The sequence below is a fragment of the Thamnophis elegans genome, chromosome 14 (assembly GCF_009769535.1).
Source record: "Thamnophis elegans isolate rThaEle1 chromosome 14, rThaEle1.pri, whole genome shotgun sequence".
Taxonomy (NCBI): domain Eukaryota; kingdom Metazoa; phylum Chordata; class Lepidosauria; order Squamata; family Colubridae; genus Thamnophis; species Thamnophis elegans.
This window is the reverse complement of record NC_045554.1, coordinates 41,658,088-41,678,534: the sequence shown is the minus strand read 5'-3', so window position 1 is coordinate 41,678,534 and position 20,447 is coordinate 41,658,088. Positions and strand designations below refer to the sequence as shown.

Here is a 20,447-nt window from a genome sequence, read left to right as displayed (position 1 = left end):
TATATATATCTCCAATCCTATCGCCACAAAGCAAACAAGGGGAGGGGGGGAGCCAACAATGTGCCGCCAGAGGGAGAGAACGGTCGTTTTTTCCCCTTACGCCGGTTGGCAAAGCCCCGCCCACCGCCTTGCCCTCACTCAACATGCCGGCCGGGAGTCCGTGCGGGCAAAAGAACGACGTAGGGAGGAAGAGGGCGTGGCTTGCCGTCGGCGGTGACGACGAAGGCACCCGGCCCGCCCTCCTTGTGTGTCGCGTCGGCGCTTCATGGTGACGTTACGGTTGCCTAGCGATGAGGCCTAGGCGCTTCCGGGGTGAGGGAGACGACGACGGCGACGGCGCAGGGGACTTTCCTGGGCAGCGGCGGCGCTTGGCGGGCCCGAAGCGATGGGAAGCGGCAGCGGCGGCCGCCCCCGCCGGTTCTCTTCCTCCTCCTCCTCCTCCTCCTCTTCCTCGTTGCCCTCTTTTCCCCGGCGGCGCCGCCGCCGCTGCTTGAGTCGCTCCGGCTGCGCGGGCCGCGGGGCGTCTCGCTAATGGCCGCCTCCCGTCCCTCCTCAGCCGCGGCGTCGGAGGAGCAGGAACGCCTCGGCGGCGGCAACGACGACAGCCGAACGGTGCTGGATGAGTTCACGGCGCCGGCGGAGAAGAGCGGCTTCCTGGAGCGGAGCCGCGGCGGCCTCGAGCGCCTCTTCGGGGTGCGCCTGGCCATCCTAGAAGCGGCGAGCAGCGGCGGCGCCTGGGCTCCCTCGGCCCCCGGCGGGCGCAGGATCTGGCTCAGCCTGCTGGGCGAACGGGAGCAAGTGCGCAGCGCCAAGGTAAGGCCGGACTGGGGGGGGGGAGAGTGTATCCTGAAAGTGAGCCCAAGGAAGGCTGTGTGTATTGGGGGGGTGGGGGAGGCGGAGACGCCTGTGGAGAGTCTCTCAAATCATCCAGGTCAGGGTTGTCCCACCTGGTACAGTCCTCGACTTACAGCAGTCCGTTTAGTGACCGTTCGGAGGTACAAAGGGCGCTTAAAAATAGCAATATCACTTCATTGGTTTTGGGAGGCAGGAGTACGAAAAAGGATGAGTACTCAACAAATGTTTCCAAGAAGGAATAGTAGAGTGAGTCACAGTAAGGCAAGTGACACCAACAAGTTCTAGCTTGTGCATCGAGTACTAAACAAATGATGAATACCGGGACAAAATTTGCACATCAAAATGGGTTGAATACCAAATCCGATGAGTTTCAAAGCAGTTGAGGGCCAAGGTGCCACTGTGTTAGAAAGCAAAGGGTTTTGATCATCTGGTTGTAGCAATATCCCTTAGACTTACGGTATATACTGCTTCACTGTGCTTTACAGCCCTCTCTAAGCAGTTTACAGAGTCAGCCTCTTGCCCCCAACAATCTGGGTCCTCATTTGACCCACCTCGGAAGGACAGAAGGCTGAGTCAACCTTGAGCCGGTCAGGATTGAACTTCTGGCTGTGGGCAGAGTTAGCCTGCCATACTGCATTCTAACCATTGTACCATGAAGGGGGGGGGGGGGAGGAGAGGAAGGAGGAAGAAGACAGGCAATAGCACCTAGACTTATATACCACTTCATAGTGCTTTTACAGCCCTCTCTAAGCAGTTTACAGAGTCAGGCTCTTGCCCCCAACAATCTGGGTCCTCATTTTACCCACCTCGGAAAGACAGAAGGCTGAGTCAACCTTGAGCCGGTCAGGATTGAACTTCTGGCTGTGGGCAGAGTTAAGCTGCCATACTGCATTCTAACCATTGTACCATGAAGGTAGGGAGGGAGAGGAGGAAAGAGGAGGAAGGGAGGAATAGCCCTTAGACTTATATACCGCTTCATAGTGTTTTTACAGCCCTCTCTAAGCAGTTTACAGAGTCAGCCTCTTGCCCCCAACAACCTGGGTCCTCATTCTACCCACCTCGGAAGGAAGAAAGGCTGAGTCAACCTGACTGTTTCTCACACTTGTGACCATTGCAGCATCCCCACAATAACAAAATCAAATCGACTTTATTACAGTCAAAAGACCAGAGACCAGAACCAGAGACCCTGCTTGCTAAGGAGCTTGGTTTGATGGGAGTCCAGAAGAGAGCTTTTTCTGCCCTGGCTCCTCCTGCAACATTATTTCTCCCCCATTCCTGTCACTGCCCCAACCTTCCAGAGGGCCTCCACAAACATAGGTTTTATTAGAAGAGGATTTTTGTGGCTCAGGGTTGAACTGTGGGGTCCTTGGTGCACTCTGGTTAGGGGATCAATTAAACAGAAAACAATTCTCCAATCAAGGATCAGCAAAGTCAGACAAACAGTAAGCAACTGTCTAATCAAGGAACACTAGGAAGAAAACAATGCCAAATATTGACAGCTATTTGTATATAAACAGAGTCTCTTTTGGGACTGATGACCAAGTTCAGAGAGGATCAAAAATCCTATAGTTGAACCCTGAGCTACAATTATTCCCTTCTATTGGCACTTGTAGGGACTCATGACTGAACTTGTTGATCAGAAAGCTTGTCAATCAAAAAAATCAGTAGTTTCAACCCCTAGCGCCATGTAACGGATTGAGCTCCTGTTACCGAACAGTTTGAAAGGATGTAAAAATGCAAGTCGAAAAATAGGGATCACCTTTGCTGGGAAGGTAACAGCGTTCTGTGCGCCTTTAGCGTTTAATCCTACTGGTCACATGATCATGGAGTCGTCTTCAGGCAGTGCTGGGTCTTCGGCTTTGAAACAGAGATGAGCACCGTCCCCTAGAATCGGGAACAGCTAGCACGTACAGTATGTCGAGGGGAACCTTTAACCATTCACCAGCCTGACCTCTCCATTGGACACAGAACCAAAACTGGGGCAACATATAACAGAAAAACCCTGAACAAAGAAGCTGGAGCAACTTGTGATGCTGTTAGCAACTGTGTTTATTGAGGGGTTGGTCTCTTTCAGAAAAGAATAATTCCCATGGTTTATTAGAGAGTAAAGCAAGAATGTCCCATGTCTTGTCTGCTTTTTTGCCATTGGAAAGATAGTTCTGAGCAGGCAGGAAGAATAAGTCCATTTAGCCTAGTGGATGTCTACGCAAACCTGTAATGGTTCCCTGGATTCTGAATCAAAGACCTAAATGTTATAGATCCTTGATATTTAAGATGCCAGGCATTGAAGCTTGGACAATTTCATGTTTGTTTTCTTCTCTCCTGCAATATACAGTATCTGTAGAACTTGGATATTAGCTGGCTGCTTATTTTATATCTCTTGCAAGAAGTAGAGATTGTGAGAGATTGTGGGGCAGCGGGGGAAACAGAGGGAAGAAAGGGGAGGCATAAACAATCTGAGAGATAACGGGGTGAGCTACTTGGCAGCTTATCTCATGCATGCTAGCTTTGTCCAGATGAACAGAAATCTGGGAAGAGGTTTTTCAGATCAATTTGTTTACTGTAAATGCTCACTTTAATTTATTCACCATAAATGTCACTGGGAAAATTTTCTTATTTACCCCAAGATTAGCATGGAGGATATTTTACTAACATTTCTGTACAGTAGTTCTTCCTTGATTTTTCTTAGCTGTTTGACGTTTAACAGAGACAATGTTCAAGACTGCCTCTCATGTGTGACCCTTTTCTTTTGAGCTCTGGCTAAGCCTTAAATAATATTTGTAATTTTAAGATTCCATGGTGGGTTGAAATAAAGTTTTAACTGTTTCAGTGGAAGGCAGGCTTTCTCTAATGGAGCCTTATAAAATCACCACAAAAAGAGAGTCGTCCTAACCAATAATGTTTTGACAGTGAAATTGATCTAAATGTGGACCATAATTTCCTGGGTATTTGTTAAAATAACAAAGAGCATGTCAGTTCTTTTATTTAGGACTTGTGGTAGGTGTTTCTGTATTAATAAATCCAATTTGAGTGTAGATTGTGGCGTGAGTAGGAGATTACTTAAAAAAAAAAACATACAGACCAAAAATACTTGAGCTAGTAACTGGTGAACAAAGATTTGAGATGCTCTGCAGGAAAGTTTGCATCTCTTAAGTATAAGAGATCAAAAGGGGAGAAAGTTATAGATATGAAAATATTGTTTTGTTGTGCCTCTTTCTAAGGCTGAGTGGTAAATTGTAATGGCTTAATTTCCAAGGGTAGGACCAGAATCCTATCAGTTATATATAGAAGTAGTTTATGAGTTTTGAAATCCTTCGCCTGGAGAAAGGAAGAATTCTTAGCATGTGCTTTATAATCATGATTTGACAATTATTGAGTGCCACATTTGCCTATGGACTTAAGCATTTGAGAACCAAAGTGCAGCATAAGTCTCATTCATTCAGAAACTGGAACTTGAATTCAGATGGCCCTGACTTTCACTCCCTTACAGATCACTAGGGATCCGACCTTTCTAATTGACAAGCTCAGCGCCTTAGCCACTGAGCCACCACATCCCCCTATATTGTCACTGTAATGTGTGAAACAGGAAAGGACATGATGAGCAGAATTAGTAATAATATGTCTAGGCACGAGCTCTTCTAAATAGCAATCTCATGTCTTTGCTTCACAGCAGAAACCCTCTATCTGAAGGGACTTGTGCTTTTTAGGATGCTTGCTGGGTTTGAGTTCAAAACCAAAGTGATTTCATTCACATCTTCCAAAACAAAAACACTTTGGAGCTTCAACAGTGTCTTTCGCACATTAGGTGGGGAAAAAGTCATATGCTCAACTCGGGCTTGTCTGCATGTTCCGTGATTACTGTAGTGTAGGGAAGACAGCTTTCATAACGAGGATTTCTACCCCATTCTTTTAACCTTCCAGGAATCCAGAAATATGTTATATAAAGAGGTGATTTGTTGGACGGGTCCTCTTTTGCTTTTCCCAATTCATGAATCAACCGCAGTTCGAGCAAGAGATTTGTTCAGGTCAAAGTAGTACAATATATCGCCTTTTATAAATAGAATTTTAAAGGAAGGGTCTTTTTCCTAGCTGTCATTAATCTAACATTTGAAGGTAGAATTATGCCAGATTCTCCTTTAGATCTCCTGGCCGTTTGTGGCTTTTCTCCTGAAAGTCGGTATTGATTTGGCAACTAGAAGTAAACTAGGAATTCTGTACACAACATTTTAATATCACGGTGTTGTAATCATTTAGCCAGGTCATTCCTATATTTTGAATTGTTTAAATTTCTGGATGTATCATCTTGGAGGATAGTCTCACGAATGGTTTATCGTTGACAATGAAACATGAGATTTTCCTTGGCCAAGCTGGATGCTCATCAATTCACCTTTCCTGTTGAATAGCCCTTTGAAAATAGGAATAAGCCTATGAATGAGAAACCTCGGACTTTTGATATCAATCAGTTGCCCAACTGCGAAAGCAGTTGCACTTACACAATTTTAACTAGGAACTCTTTTATATTTCCAGGGTAAAACCCGGAATGTTGCAATACTTATTGCTTCAGCGGTAAACATAAAAGATAATCTCTTTGAAAACTGTAGGCCTGATAGAGATGTGAGAACTGTGGCTAATTCCGAAGCCAGTGGAATGGTCCGTTTTTCAGAGTCTGAAGGCCACTATAGCTTCTTCTGCTGCTGTTTGTACACTGAAGCCATTTTCCTTTACATTTACCTATTTACCTATTACCTATTTACCTATTTGCAGCTACTATAAAAAGATCTCTCTGGGGCACAATTCAATTATCGTGATAATAAGTTTCTTCCTATTTTTCTCAGCATTTCAGTATAAATGTTGGGTAATGAGAACCGGAAAGCTTTTTTTTAATGTTGTTAGAATTAAAGCACAAAGTTAGCACAGAGCAATACAAAAAAGACAAAGGGGCAAATTGTACTTCAAGATGCAATAAGACTCTTTCATACGAGATCTGATTGACTCATTGGGCAGAAGTGTTTCTCCTTAGATTTCTCCTAGAGGTTGCCTAATTTAAGGATACTTCTGTCTTCTCTCTCCCATCCATTTTATAAAAAAATGAAGGACGATCGTCTTATTAAGATTGTTTTCATCTGTGCTGTTTGCTTACAATCTGCTCTCAGTTCCTCCAGGAGGAAGAGCAATAAAAACAACAATAAGTCATTCTCTTGACCGAATTTAGAGTCATAGCTTTAATAAGGCACAAATTTCAGAAGCTGAACTGTCACCAATTGCCTTCATTTATGCTTTCTCTCTCCCTCCCCCTCTTTTTTTCCTTTTTTTTTACAGGAATATATTAAAGGAATCTGTGAACCCGAATTGGAAGAGTGGGAATATTATCCCAAAGACATGCACTGTATTTTTGTAGGAGCACAAAACCTCTTCCTAAATTGCCTTATCCAGGGCACCTCTGCTGACATTACCGTAGTGGAGATCGGGACACTTGGTATTAAAGGCCAGACAGAGCCTGTGGTCATGGCCAGGAGCCACATCCAGCAGTTTGTGAACCTCTTCAAAAGCAACCTCAACGAGTTGACGGTCAAGGAGTCGGAAGTGAAGAAACAGTTCAAACATCTCGTCGAAGCTCACGCAGACAAATACACAATGGACTTGTTGATCCTACCGAGCTCGCTGAAGAAAGAGCTGCTGAGCCTCGCGCAGCACAAAGGCGGCAGAACGGAAGGCAGAGCTGCAGATCCCGGCCCTTCCAATGGATCATTAAAAAAGCCAACTCAGGTGCAGAAACTACCTGTAATAAGCAGCGATGGCACAACAGCTCAGGAGGAAGCGAGGAACAATGCAGGTACACCGGTCTCTGAATTAGCCAAGCAAATGGACACAGTTTTTCCCGATACACCCGAAGGGCATTTTCTACCTATCAACGGCCTCACTTCTCTGGAGGCGTCTGCCTCGAAAGAAAGGCAGTCGTGTAAACGAAGGTCCTCAGATGGTGATGAGAGGCTTCCAAAAAAGCAGTTTTCTTTTGAAAACAACCAGGAATGTAAGCAGATGTCCTGCAAAAGACACGCTGACATAGAGGTGATTGATTTGGTCTCGGATACAGAAGAGTTACTCGATACTAAAAACGGCGAAGAAATAAACGAGGAGATGGAATACAAGATCCTGGTCAATTTTTTCAAAAGCATGGGCTACTCCGAGGAAATTGTAAAAATGGTGATTGCTGAACACGGGCAGTTGGCTGAGCCCCTCCTCCTCCTAGAAGAAATTGAGAAAAAGAGCAAGATGGTTACGGAAGAGGAAGAGAAGTCCAGAGCCAACTCCCAGAATACTGAAGCGCAAGCGAAGAAGAACAACGGCAGTCCTGGCATCGGGGTCCACCCAGATCTAGGCTGTCAGTCGGAGCCGCCCCAAAACGCAAACGCCGCCTCTGTTTCTCAAGCACCCCGCAAAGACAAAACCCATGGATCGGACCCTGAAAATCGAAGCGGTCTTTTGGGTCACAAAAACCCACTGAGTAAAGCGCTCGGAGAAATACGATCGGGTTGTTCGGAGCAGGGTAGCAAGGCGGAAAGCGACGGTTTCGTGAACGCTTCTAGTAACGCCCCCGTGGCAATCCAAAATAAGAAAGCCAAAGATCCCATCTTGGTAGCCAGGGGTGGCTGGGAGAATGTACAGCCGCCCGTTCAGAAAGAGACTCTGGTCCTTCGAGGGTGTCCCACCCACCCCCCTGCAATGTACGGCCAGCAGGAAAACTGCCATCCTGCACAACTCGGAGCCCAGCACTTCCCTTCCCAAAAACCAAAGCACTTTGCAGACCCCATCCCTCCTCTGCAGTTAAGAAGTTCTTATCCAGAGAAGAAAACGGGGGGACTTTACGGTCATCCTGGCGACCCTTCGGTCACCGGGGTTCAGCGGTTTCTAGAGGCGTTGAAAACACCCTACAAGCTGGAACTGAAAAACGAGCCGGGGAGACCCCACTTAAAATACGTAGTCATAGATGGCAGCAACGTTGCGATATCGTGAGTATGGGCGGTCCTTAGATTTCTAGAAGCACGTAGAGGGAAGAAGGATGGGGAAGGGACAGGAAACGAAAGAAGATAAAAGAACGATTAAATGAGGTTTTTTGGCGGGGAGGGAAATAACTTGAGATGAGTTTCTGTCTTTAACTTGAAAGTGCAGTCTTTATGGATTTTCTTCAGCAAGTTGAGAAATACTAGGATATTATATAAAAGAGAGGAAAAAGTGTTTGTTTCTCAAACTTGATTGTGATGCTTTAGCTCTAAAACCCAAAGCAGCTTCCTATAGTTCACCTAAGGATGCAGTGGCTCAGTGGCTAAGACACTGTGCTTGTCGATCAGAACGGTCAGCAGTTTGAATCCCCAGCGCCGCATAATGGAGTGAGCTCCCATTACTTGTCCCAGCTTCTGCCAACCTAGCAGTTCGAAAGGACGTAAAAATGCAAAATAGGGACCATCTTTGGTAGGAAGGTAGCAGGATTCCATGCGCCTTCGGCATTGAGTCATGCTGGCCACATGACCACGGAGACGTCTTCGGACAGCGCTAGCTCTTCGGCTTTGAAACGGAGATGAGCACCGCCCCCTCCGAAATGAGTAGCACATATGTGCGAGGGGAACTTTTACCTTTATAGTTCACCTGTGGTTCCAAAGAGTACCATAAATAAATTTAAAATATATGGAAAATATATGGCCCTTTTGTGCACTCATGTGCCATAGTTGGAATTTCCCATTTAAGTTCATAGGTCTGTTGGCATCCACATCACCTTAAGAATGCAGAACAATCCCTTAGGGTGCAACTTGCCCCTGCTTTTTTTTTTGCTTCTATTTACATCCTCTGCTACTTCCTTCCCCTACTTGCCTCTTGGATAATTCCCATGATACATGTTTAAATTAGCATGGGAGAATACTTTGCACTGTGGGAACTGTTGTTTGGATTCCATCCGCTGACAGTTGAAATAAACCGAAGTTACACAGTAGCATGTTTGCACTGTTAGGTAACATTATTTGTTTTAGCTGTATTTGCAGAAGGTAACATCATTTGAGGATTTGTTTGATGATTTTTTTTCCCCTTTAGCAATAGCCCTTAGACTTCTATACCGCTTCACGGTGCTTTACAGCCCTCTCTAAGCGGTTTACAAATGTCAGCCTCTTGCCTTAAACAATCTGGGTCCTCATTTTATCCAACTCGGAAGGAGGGAAGGCTGAGTCAGCCTTGAGCCTTTCAGCATCGAATTTCCGGAGTGAGCAGTGAGTTAGCCCTGCAGTAATTACAGGGTTTTTACTGCCACCGCTTTAGATGAAATGGCAGTTCTAAAAATAAAACTTGAAAATTGTGAGACCCAGAGATAGGTAAGACTAGACAACCCGTGGCTTCTCAGGTTATCCTTCCAGACATATTTCCTTACCAGATTCCTGAGTGCCTTCAACAGTGACAGAGCTTCTAATGTACTGCCTTCATTGGAACAGCCAGAATATATTCGGATATGTCCCTGTTCCAAAATTAGCCCCTCTTCGAACTGTACGGCACAGTCAAAATCAGCACAGGAAATGCTTTAGGACACTTTCGATCTAAACTGTTCTAATGATAATGTTTATGTCCCAAGAATGTATTATGAAATTTGCCAAACCTTTTAATTCCGCAAAAGTCATGGGTTTTCTGGGTGAATTCTGTAAGTTAAGAATAAGGTAAAGGTTCCCCTTGCACATATGTACTAGTTGTTCCTGACTCTACGGAGCGGTGCTCATCTCTGTTTCAAAGCCGAAGAGCCAGCACTGTCCGACGATGTCTCCGTGGTCATGTGGCCGGCATGACTAAATGCCAAAGGTACATGGAATGCTGTTACCTTCCCACCAAAGGTGGTTCCTATTTTTCTACTTGCATTTTTTACAGGCTTTCGAATCGCTAGGTTGGCAGAAGCTGGGACAAGTAACGAGACACACTCCGTTACGCAGCACTAGGGATTCGAACTGCTGAAGTGCCAACCTTTCTGATCAACAAGCTCAGTGGCGCATCGTTTTTCCCCAGCTAAGGATTAAAAGGAAAGAGAGTTTCAGTATTGTATAGACAAGGTACTAACATCAACTGCACCTCAAAGGAAGGTGCCTTGAGAATCCTAGAGGCTAACTTCACCTTGTCTCACCTCTAAAAACAATAGCATGGGAGGTAAGACTTTGTGGTGCAAAACAAGATTCTGACGGTTTGTGTGCACTAACGTGCCTATGTGCAGTGAATCCCACCCACACTTCCTGTTCAGAAATGTTGCAGTTGCTATTAAGCTGCTTTTTTTTTTTTTTTTTGTTGAATGCTGACGACGGAGAAAAAATGAGCCAATGAAAACCGAATTTAGCATGCGTTTCCTTCTCTGTTCATAAGCCTTTTTTCTAAAGTTGTTTTTCTCCATCACTGAATCTGGAGGTATCTTCTACAGGTTCTTTTTTTAATTATTATTTTAAAGAAGAGAACAACGGCCTCGCTTATTGCTAAATGAATTTCCCTAAGGTGTCCACACTTTGAGAAATGTGTATGTTACAATCAAGGTTGTGGGTCCTTTATTGCTTGTAACTCAGATATGATAGGGCAATGTTGCTCTTAGATTCATCCCTACTCAGCGAGGAGGTTTGGGTGAGAAAGCACATCCCTTAACTGGCAGATAAAAATGTTGTTTTAAAGTTTCCTCTAGAGATTGTTGAAAGTTTCAGGGTCGCTAAAAAAAACTAAACATTGGTGGCTGGATTTTGCAGAACTGCCTTGCCTGCTTAAAAAATAGCACGCCCAACGGAACTGTCATTCCCCTTTCTCTTACTTGACACAAAGCTCGTAAAATACTTAAAAGTAGCACTTATGATTCACGTTAAATTCGAGGCGGATTCCCCCAGGTTGAGGCTGAGGAGAAGGAACCATGCAAATATCGAAGCTGTGTCACACTGTGCCTCCCATTTAATTGTGTTCTTGTTAAAGGAAGTATATGCTCTTCAAAGGGTTTTTTTGGTCTTTTGCAACACTATCAAGAAAGGTCAGTTTGGTTCACATTGTTTGATACATAAATCAATGGAAATACATTGTGGCTTTTTTTTGCCTCTGACTTTGCTTTGCAATTTTCAATTCCTTGTTTCGTATATCGTACGTGTTACACATAAGTGTGTTTACACATGCACGCAAATGCATACGCTGGGGTAACTATTGAAATTCCCAGTTTAGTTTTGTTCCCACCCTTATAAGCCTCTAAGCAGAACGGCCATATTTTTACTATCTCAGCTATTTAGCACAGAGAACTACGTGTATTACCAAAACTGTTAGTTCTTGGAAATGTAATTCATAATAAATTCATTTTGAAGCTGGTATTTCTTTAAGATCAGGAACAAATGATCATCCGTCTCATCTTAAGAGGAGACTGAATAGTTACTTGTCTGAGATGGTATTGGTTCTTCTGCTTGAGCAGGGGGCTGGACTAGAAGATCTCCAAGGTCCCTCTCAGCTCTATTCTATTCTATCGTCTATATTGCACAGGAAGTCTTTGACTTATAATCAATCATTTAATGACCTTGATGTTGAGAAAAGCTACTTACAATTCATCCTCAAAGTTACGACCGCCATAGCGGTCGTAACTTTGCAGTCCTGGTTCTCACCACAAACCATACACTATACTAGCTTGACATCAATCCCAAATTTCAACCTAGGACCCATTTTAGATCACTTACATCTTTGGTTGTTTCTTGGCTAAGCCTCGGGCAAGCTTCTTCCTGTTCGTTTTTTATTATTATTATTATTCTGGAGAACATCAAAATAAAAAAGATAGGGAGAATGTGGATAGATAATGACATAGCAAAAGTTTTGAAGGGAGCCTTCCGTTCAAGGAAGGAAATCTAAAGCATGTAGTCATGATTCCAGTTTATCTCAATCTTTCCAGTTTCTAAGCTTGCACTCCCTCTTCTGTTGCAAGGACACAAACTTACATTAGGGGAAAATGTATAAATAAAACTTTAGTGATAACCTTTAAAGTTCAAATTATATTATTAATTGTGTAGCTTTTGCCGGGAAACTTGGGCATTCGATGGGGACAAGGGAGTGAAGATGGTACATTTTCAATCAATCAAAATAGAGCTGGAAGGGACCGTGGAGGTCTTCTAGTCCAACCCCCTGCTCATGAAGGAGCTCCTATACAATTTGAGACAAGTGGCTGTCCAATTTCTTTTTAAAAACCTCCATTGAGGAACCGTCACGAAACAGTGATGGGGAAATAAAGTGCATTTTATTTATTTATTAAACTGATATGACACGCCTCTCATTGTTAAAAGTGAGCAATATATCCTGATAGTATCACACTAATGCATTCTTGACATACTTGTATGAGATATTCTGGCACAGGTATCTCTAATTGCAAGATGAGAGTGATGCCGTCCTGTGAGTGGAATATTTTTGGAATAATCACAACTCCTATATGGATGCCGCTGTCAGGAAAACAGCTTTTCTTCTTTCCTTAAAGACTATTTTCCAAGTATACTCTCCGATCAAAGAGGAATCGTCATCTCTTCCTTTTAAAATTTTTATTTATTCCTCAATGAGAGTGGCGTGGTGGCCTAGAGGTATGGCTCTCTCCTCAGTCAGGAGGCTGTGGAGTTTCATCCTAGGTAGTGGCAGATATTTCTCTCTTGGGGCGCAGTGAGTAATTGCTGCGAACTTCCCGTAAGCGTTAGGAGGGGCATCCAGCCAGTAAATGCTCAGCTCCAATCAAGTTGCTCCCACCCCACCCCAAAACAAGGGATTGCAGGGTTAAAAGAAAAAAAATGCTCATTAGTGAACATCACGTCTTCTGACTAGCCAGTGTTTCAAGTGAATGAGGAAATGGATAGGGTTTGGTTTTGGTTTAGCATGGCATAATAATAGGATAATAATCTACCATTTATCATAATCAACTATCAATAATTGATAGTCGATTGTGATAAATAATAGATTATGAAGATCGAGAAATAATACCGTTTTCTCTCTCTCTCTCTTCCGATAGCCATGGCCTGCAAAAATTCTTTTCCTGTCGAGGAATCGCAATTGCTGTCGATTACTTTTGGAAACATGGTCACAGGAAGATTACAGTTTTTGTCCCACAGTGGCGAACACGGAAAGATTCTAATATCACAGGTAAGGAATAAAAACAACTCTATCTCGGACCTGTGGATTTAAGACAGACGCCTCCAATGTCATTCCTTCCGCTTCTCCAAATTTCAACTTTCGTTTTTCCAATAAGTCCCAAGCTTAGGTAATAAATTAAAAGAAGAGACGCCTTGTGATGACAGAACGCGCCTAAAAACCGGCTGTCAACCTTTAAATCTCCATATCTGTTACTGGCTTCTTGTTAACGACTGCAATGCCAGAAGTGCCAAGGTGGCGCAGTGGTTAAATGCAGCACTGCAGGCTGCTTCAGCTGACTGCAGTTCTGCAGTTCGGCTGTTCAAATCTCACTGGCTCAAGGTTGACTCAGCCTTCCATCCTTCCGAGGTGGGTAAAATGAGAACCCGGATTGTTGTTGAGGGCGATATGCTGACTCTGTAAACCGCTTAGAGAGGGCTGAAAGCCCTATGAGGCGGTATATAAGTCTAACTGCTATAGCTATAAGTGCTTTGATGGCTAGATGAACTTAAAAGTAGCCATTTGTGCATTGTGGCATATTTGGTACTTTCCTACTGAAATAAAATAGCAGGTAGTCCTCGAATTCCAACCCACAATGGAGCCCAAAACGGAAAATTTGTTAAGAGAGTTTTGCTCCGTTTTACGACCTTTCTTGCCACGTTTCTTAAGTGAATCGCTGCAGTGTGCTAAGTCACTACACGGTTGTTAAGTGAATCTGGGTTCCCCACTAACTTTGCTTGTCAGAGGGTCACAAAAGGGGAGCCACGTGATCCTGAGAACAGTGCCACCGTCATAAATATGAGTCATTTGCCAAGTGTTGTGAATTTTGATTGCGTGCTCCCAGGGACGCTGCAATGGTCATAGGTGTGAACAAAGGTCGTTAGTCACTTTTTCCCAGTGCCATCGTAACTTTAGCAATAGCAATAGCAGTTAGACTTATATACCGCTTCATAGGGCTTTCAGCCCTCTCTAAGCGGTTTACAGAGTCAGCTTATCGCCCTCCACAGTCTGGGTCCTCATTTCACCCACCTCGTAAGGATGGAAGGCTGAGTCAACCTTGAGCCGGTGAGATTTGAACCGCCGAACTGCAGATAACAGTCAGCTGGAGTGGCTGCAGTACAGCACTCTAACCACTGCGCCACCTCGGCTCTTTGAACGACAAATGTTGTATGTCGAGGATTGTCTGTGTATCCATTTCATTCTCTCTTTTTTCCGTTCCCCTCTTTTTTCTTTTCTTTTCATAGAGCAGCATTTCTTAACCCAGCTCCAAGATGTTGGCATTTTGGCTCTTACCCCAGCAAGGGTCGTATGTGGGGCTAGAATTGCCTCTCACGATGACAGGTAAAGAGAGTTTGTTCCCGATTTCTACTTCTATGTCTCCGGGTTGTTTGAAAGAGAAGCTACGCAGCTGACTCATCCTCTAGGAAGATGTTGCTAGGGAAAGTTACTGTATTTTTCTGTATACTGTATATGCAGTACCGTATACTGTTACTGTATATAGTCATCTTGAACATCACTGCTGACAATATTCAGAGTCTTGTGTCTTTGTCACTCTTATCCACCACATGTAAGCTCAAACCTGGTCTCTTAACCATGTTAACTCCTCGGTTCCACCACAAAACTGTGGTAGACAAAAGCGCGCTTGACGAAAGCGCGTACGTGACGTCATCACAGCGCGACGAAAACATCGCACTGTGATCGATAAATGTAAAATTAAAGCGAAAACCTTACCCTAACCCCCCCCCAACCTAAACCTAAACCTAACCCTTAACCTGACCCTAAACCTAACCCTTAACCTAAACCTAACCCTTACATTTATGTGAATCAGCTTGCTTTAATTTTATTTTTATTTCAATTTTTAATTTTTTTCGTCGCGCTGTGATGACGTCACGTACGCGCTTTCGTCGAGCGTGCTTTTGTGGACCGCGGTTTTGACGGGTAACGAACTCCTCAGTAACCCAAAGAGAATGCTAGAAACAATATAGAGAGACAGGCCACTGGGAGGCAGTGTCATCCAATATTCCCACCAGCATTCCCAAAGTCTCTCTATTCCAAAGCTCAATGAGGGTTCTGGCTGAGCTGTGTTCCATTGTGTTAAAGAAAGTGCCAGTTGCAAACCAAGTAGATCCCTTTCGAATGCCTAGGGTAGAGCATCTTAATTATTCCTTCCCTTTGCAGAAATCAGTGGTGGCAATAAATCATTACTTTGATGATAAGATACAGCCAACTTTTGCCCAGAAGCTGCACGTTAATCAGGCCTTCATCGGAGTTGCTTGAATGCATTATTATTATGTTATTGTATGAAATAGCTAGGAATCTCTGTGAATCTCTAAACATGAATTAATATTGGTATCACCACTATTTGTCATTGTTTGAAAGATTAGAAGTATGTAATCACACAAAGGAAAAAGGAAAGATAAAACATAGAGAAAAATAGTGAGCAAAATTCTACAAATTTAATAAATGAATTAAATGTTACAATAATTTTAAATCCTTTGTTATAAACAAAGTAAAAAATGACTTTATAATCATAAAATCTAAATTTTCATTCTTGACTACTATATCCCTTTCTACCTTTTTTTAAATGTAGCTCTTTATTCTGCTCCTTTAAATGTTTCAATAAATTATTTCTAAAAAAAAAAAAAGAATTTATTCAGCACCTGGGGACAAATTCTCCCAAATGTGTTGTAGATTTCTCCTGCACCTGGCTGAAAAAACTGGAGGTGTTATTGTTACCAATGATAACTTCAGAGAATTTGTAGACGAGTCCCCAAGCTGGAGGGAGATTATTCAAAGGAGGTATTTGTCTTTTTGATTGTCTTGCTGGTGTGTGTGTGTGTGTGTGTGTGTACACAAATAAGTATAAATAGTGACACACCTCTATAAATATTGGGTAGCTACTTTCTTCTCTACCATATATGGCTCAGCGGTCAGAGATGCTGAGATTGTCAGCTGGCAGCCCAAGTTTAAGACCCAAGCGCGCATTTGCCGGTTCTCCGAACTACTCAAAATTTCCGTTACCGGTTCTCCAGAACCTGCTGAATTTCACCCCTGAGGCAGAGGGTTTGGGAAGCCTGCAGAGTGCTCCTGGGGGCCGGGGAGGGCAAAAACTTTTTTTTTTCTTTTTACCTCTTTGAAATCTTGGTGCGTCTTATACTCCAATGCGTCTTATAGGCTGGTAATCATGCCAGACACATGACCATGGAAGAGTGTTTGGTCAACACTGGCTCTCTCAGCTAAGAAACAGAGATGAGAGCGCCCCCTAGAGTCAGACACGACTGGCCAGGGGAAACCTTTCCCTTCGTTTTTCTTATTACAATCCTCGCTCTCTTCTTCTCCTGCGTTAGGCTTCTGCAATACACTTTTGCCGGAGACATTTTCATGGTGCCCGATGACCCCCTGGGGCGAAATGGACCTGGATTGGATTGTTTTCTTCAGGAGGAAGCTAGTTTCAGGTAGAATGTTTTTTTTTTGGGGGGGGGGGGTGTCCCAGCTCTTTTTTTTTTCCTTCTCTTGTCAAAACAGGAAACGGAAATTAAAAACAAAAAGTTTTGCAGAGAACTGAAAAGGTCACGAGATAAAAGAAAAAAGACATGAAAGGCTTAGCACAAGCAGGAGTGGCTCTTCTGTCAGATTTGTTTTATCTTTTGTTGCCATAATTGAACATACTAGGTGTGGGTACATTTGCAACACACACACAGACGATTAAGATAAGCCACGTTTAATCTTAGTAACAAGTCCTCTTGCACATGGTAGTTTCCTTGTAAATATGACATTAGCCCTGGTGTCTTAGAGCACACAACAGATGGATCTGTGAGGCAATTATGCCAAAGGTTGACATTTAAGTTGTAAAACAAATTGCACCAAGTCACGAAGATCCTACAATTCTTTTTTAAAGTCCTCTTGGCTGCTTATATCAAATGATATAGGGTCTCCTGCTTGGCTGGGCTAAGAGACATCCAAGGTCCCTTCCAACTCTTATTATTCTGCTACAAATGAATGTAATTTTAATTGTAGATGTCAGGTTCATTAGGACTTCAGTAAGAGCAATATTAAGGGATGCAGTGGCTCAGTGGATAAGACGCTGAGCTTGTCGATCAGAAAGGTCGGCAGTTCAGCAGTTTGAATCCCTAGTGCGGTATAACAAAGTGAGCTCCCGTTACTTGTCCCAGCTTCTGCCAACCTAGCAGTTCAAAAGCACGTTAAAAATGCAAGTAGAAAAATAGGAATCACCTTTGGTGGGAAGGTAACAGTGTTCTGTGCGCCTTCAGTGTTTCATCATGCCGGCCTCATGACCACGGAGGCATCTTCGGACAGCGCTGGCTCCTCGGCTTAGAAACGGAGATGAACACCGCCCCCTAGAGTCGGGAACGACTAGCACATATGTGCGGGGGAACCTTTACCTTTAAGAGCAATATTAAGAGCTAATTAAGTGCAGTGCTTAAGCTATCAGCCTAGGAACCTGGAGAGTGTGAGGTCTAGTCCTTCCTGAGGCTCAAAGCCAGCTGGGTAACCTTGGGCCAGTCACTCCCTCTCAGCCCTGAGAAGAAGGCAGTGGCAGAGCACTTCTGATATCTTGCCAAGAAAACCGCAAGGACCTGTCCAGGCAGTTGCCAGGAGTCAAGATTGACTCCCAAGACACCAAACCAGTAAGATTATAAATTGTGATTAGAGTGCAGTACTGCAGGCTTCTTCTGCTGCCTGCCGGCTGCCTGCAATTTGGCAGTTGGAATCTCACCAGGCTCAAGGTTGACTCAGCCTTCCACCCTTCCGAGGTGGGTAAAATGAGGACCCAAAATTATTGGGGGCAGGAGTTGTGGTACAACCACAATTGAGCCCCAAATTTCTGTTGCTAAGCGAAATGTTTGCTAAACAGGTTTTGCCCCATTGTGCGATCTTTCTTGCCACAGTCATTAAGTGAAGCATGGCAGCTGTTAAGTTAGAAACAGTTGTTAAGTGAACCTGGCTTCCCTGTTGGCTTTTCTTCTCTAAGAAGGTGATTGTATGACCCTGGGACACTTTGACCAGTCATAAATATGAACCAATTTGTCAAGCATCCAAATCTTGATTACGTGCAGATCAATTGGAAACATGCGATTAATCCACCACAGCGATTTTACACAACTAATGTAGCAAAACCCTTTTGCATTACTTCGTTGTTGTTTTTTGCACTTTAGTATTTAATAATGACGAGCCTGTATGGAAACTATATTATAGTATAGTTAAGCCATCTGTCACTGACAAACTAGATGCTGAATCCTGATTTTAATATGGATTTTCATCTGTTGTTATTTCATCAAGAAAATGGATATTCATTGAGTGTATTTATTCGTTCTGGTCTCTGGTCTTTTGACTGTAATAAAGTCGATTTGATTTTATGACTGTGGGGATGCTGCAATGGTCACAAGTGTGAGAAACAGTCAGGTTGACTCAGCCTTTCTTCCTTCCGAGGTGGGTAGAATGAGGACCCAGGTTGTTGGGGGCAAGAGGCTGACTCTGTAAACTGCTTAGAGAGGGCTGTAAAAGCACTGCGTAGCAATATATAAGTCTAAGTGCTATTGGTATTATCAAATATTGGCTGTCTTTGCCGTGACTGATGATAGGCCGTCTTAGATTGACAAGATTGTTTGTTTACCAATCAAAGACTCTCATACTGAATGCTGTCCTTGTCTCCTCCAGGGCTAGGCCAACCCCGTACAACCTTGCAAGCGGAAGCCATCTTCCTCTGGGGATATCTCCTTTCCTGATGCAGCCCGAAGGGAGCGGACAATTGGTCCCAAACCCCGTTTCTGGTCTCGTCCCTAACTTGTCTCGGTTTCCTACCACGTCCCTGGTCAACTCCGGCCTTCCCCCATCTCCGAGATCGGCCACCGAAACGACCCGTTTAAAAGAAGCCTTGACGAAAATATTCCCAACTTCGGAGCAGAGGGAGAAGATCGAGGCGATCCTGGGGCAGCACCCCCACATGAGGGACCTGAACGCTCTGTCTGCATTGGTCCTTGATTTAAGCTGACGAACTAAAAGCTGCCCCCCAAAACGTTTTCAGTTTTGCAGTTTGGATTGTTAATGTAAAGAGATGCCTCTTGAGTTGAAATCAGGCCATCTGTGAATAGTCAAAACTTAACCCTTTTGTATAAAAAAACAAAAATGTGAATATTCAGAGGATTTGAGATGCCCTCTTTGTTCACTTAAGTTAACAGTTTCGTTTCCCTTTTTTTTCCCCCCCCCCTGTTTGTTTTACAAATTTGTATTGCGTATTTTTGAATGAAAAGAAAAAGTATTTATTAACGAGTTGGCTTTAAATCATTTGCAAAGTTTGTTTTGAGAAGAAAGCAGCTCTAAATTCTACTGAAAGCAAATTCACAACTCTGGAGTAAAATGGCAGGATAAATGGATTTAGTTTCTTATGCATTGGATTCTTGTTGCCGAGTAACTCCGTATTAAACTGCCCATTGGAGGAACCCAAATGAACGTGAGCAACTTGAGTTGTGCTCAGTAGGGACGGAATTGGACAACTTGCCAAGGGACAATTCAACAATTTTATTTAATTATTGGAAATATTTTTTTTTTAAAAAAAATACATTTTAATTTTTGTCAATCACCATTTCATTTTGTCCCTCCTTTTGCATCCTTTATTTAATGATTCTGTTCTATCGTTTCTTTGGTATTATGTAACTTTTGTCCTGCGGTAAGTGGCGGATTGTTCCGTGGCGAGTTGGCCGTGGCAAAACGGCTTAAGCCTTTGTAGTGGAACCTCTGAAGAACTGGTGCAGGAGAACTGGTGCGTCTTGTCTCCGCATATAATTTTTATTTTTTAGTTGTTGTTTTTTAGGAAGACAGATTGCCATTTGAGAGGACTTTGTAGAGCATGTTAGAAAACTGCTAGGTTCAAATAGCAGATGTACCAAGGGAACCTTTGATCTGATTCCGTACGCTAAGTCTTATGATGTTCTGTGCTCTTCCTTGGTTTTAGAAACGAAAAAACAACAGACATTTCATTCTCAGATATTTTTTTTTTTAATAGGGTGATAAAAACATGGCGTTCTGTAACACACCTGAAACAAACATAGTGTTTGCAGAAAAATTGTGCCTTTTGGAAGCCCTGTGACATCCTTGTCTGTGTGTGTGGCCACAATGATCTCACATGATTGTAATGTGCTATTTATCATTATACTAGCGTTGCCCAGATATTTATTTGTAGGGGGAAAATATCCAGACCAAATGTAATTTCTAATGTTGGATTTTCCTCCTTACCAGAGGGAGCCCACTTGCACTGTGAAGCCGTTACATAGCAACTCCAGTGCATTGTACACTAGAAGCCAGTAAAGCAGTATGGCACAACAGGCTGTATCTTAACAGAAACCCTTCTCCCCCAAGGGGTGTTAAGGGTGTCTTACCCCCCACAGTATTTTTATCCTGAGAGTAAGTCATCTGTGTACCCAGTTTGGTTGAAATGGCTCGAG

General features: G+C 43.5%; 1 protein-coding gene across 1 annotated transcript; it reads left to right on the top strand.

The window, feature by feature from the left end:
* The first annotated feature begins 268 nt into the window (after positions 1-268).
* LOC116517646 (NEDD4-binding protein 1-like) lies at positions 269-19,355 on the top strand. The gene is made up of 7 exons (XM_032230735.1): positions 269-813; positions 6,175-7,865; positions 12,866-12,996; positions 14,229-14,325; positions 15,676-15,783; positions 16,332-16,439; positions 18,664-19,355. The coding sequence occupies exons 1-7, from the start codon at positions 532-534 to the stop codon at positions 18,995-18,997; spliced, it is 2,751 nt and encodes a 916-aa protein (XP_032086626.1). The 5' UTR covers positions 269-531; the 3' UTR covers positions 18,998-19,355.
* The last annotated feature ends 1,092 nt before the right edge of the window (positions 19,356-20,447 follow it).

Coding starts and splice junctions, on each gene's coding strand:
- LOC116517646 (XM_032230735.1), top strand. CDS start 532: ATGGCCGCCTCCCGTCCCTCCTCAGCCGCGGCGTCGGAGGAGCAGGAA. Junction 12,997..14,228: donor GAAAGATTCTAATATCACAG/GTAAGGAATAAA, acceptor TTCTTTTCATAG/AGCAGCATTTCTTAACCCAG. Junction 14,326..15,675: donor ATTGCCTCTCACGATGACAG/GTAAAGAGAGTT, acceptor AATGTGTTGTAG/ATTTCTCCTGCACCTGGCTG.